Source organism: Octopus bimaculoides, chromosome 24 (genome assembly GCF_001194135.2).
Source record: "Octopus bimaculoides isolate UCB-OBI-ISO-001 chromosome 24, ASM119413v2, whole genome shotgun sequence".
In the NCBI taxonomy this organism is placed as follows: Eukaryota; Metazoa; Mollusca; class Cephalopoda; order Octopoda; family Octopodidae; genus Octopus; species Octopus bimaculoides.
Genome location: NC_069004.1, coordinates 9813968 through 9814934, shown reverse-complemented (window position 1 = coordinate 9814934; position 967 = coordinate 9813968). Strand labels below are relative to the sequence as shown.

The 967-nt window shown below is 38.4% G+C and overlaps 1 protein-coding gene across 1 annotated transcript in view; it reads left to right on the top strand.

Annotated features, from left to right (window-relative positions):
• LOC106872470 (tonsoku-like protein) overlaps positions 1–967 on the top strand; it is a 118364-nt gene that overhangs the window by 83437 nt on the left and 33960 nt on the right. Inside the window, exon 9 of the mRNA XM_052976512.1 lies at positions 660–785. Within this exon, the coding sequence (XP_052832472.1) occupies positions 660–785 (126 nt within the window). The remainder of the gene's footprint in view (positions 1–659; positions 786–967) is intronic.

Here is a 967-nt window from a genome sequence, read left to right as displayed (position 1 = left end):
CACACAGAGGGGACAAACAAGGACAGACAAAGGGAATAAGTCGATTATATCGACCCTAGTGTGTAACTGGTACTTAATTTATTGACCCCGAAAGGATGAAAGGCAAAGTTGACCTTGGTGGAATTTGAACACAGAATGTAACGGCTGATGAAATACAGCTAAGCATTTCGCCTGGCGTGCTAACGTTTCTGCCAGCTCACCGCCTTTCTGTCAGTTTCTGTCTGCCAAATCTACTTACTGGGTTATAGTAGAATCCCAAAATGCCCTGCAGTAGGACTGAACCTGAAACCTCTTGGTTGGGAAGCAAACATCTTATCACACAGTGTTGCTGGAGGAACTACACCCCCACATTATACGTACACCAGTTGGCAGCTGTCCACCTGCCATCAATACAGCATTCAATATCCTGTAAGGTAGCAAACTGGCTGAATTGTTAGCAAACTGAACAAGATGTTTATTGGTATTTTGTCAGTCTTTACATTGTGAGTTCAAATTCCACCGAGGTTGGCTTTACCTTTCATCCTTTCTTGGTTTATGAAATAAGTGCCAGTTGAACGCTGAGGTTGATATAACCAACTTAGCCCCTTCTCTGAAATTGCTAGCCTTGTGCCAAAATTTGAAAGTAGTATTATACCCTCTTATTTTTCTCTCATTTCCAGAGCTGCCAGACACTTATCAATTTAGGCATCAACCAAGAAAATATCAAGATGAGTTATGAGGTTATCAAACTCTCCTATCTTCACGCCTTGAATTTTGCCAGAGAAGCAAAAAATGTACGGCTTGAGGTAAGTACTTTAATCTGCTTGGGCCACCCATGTTTTATTTCATACAAAATGTCTCATTTAAAATTAAAGCTTCTTTAGTTATCTAATAGAATGTGTTTTCTAAATGATGTTGAAAATCATCATCATCACATATGTACACACTCATATATATATATATATATATATATATATATATATATATG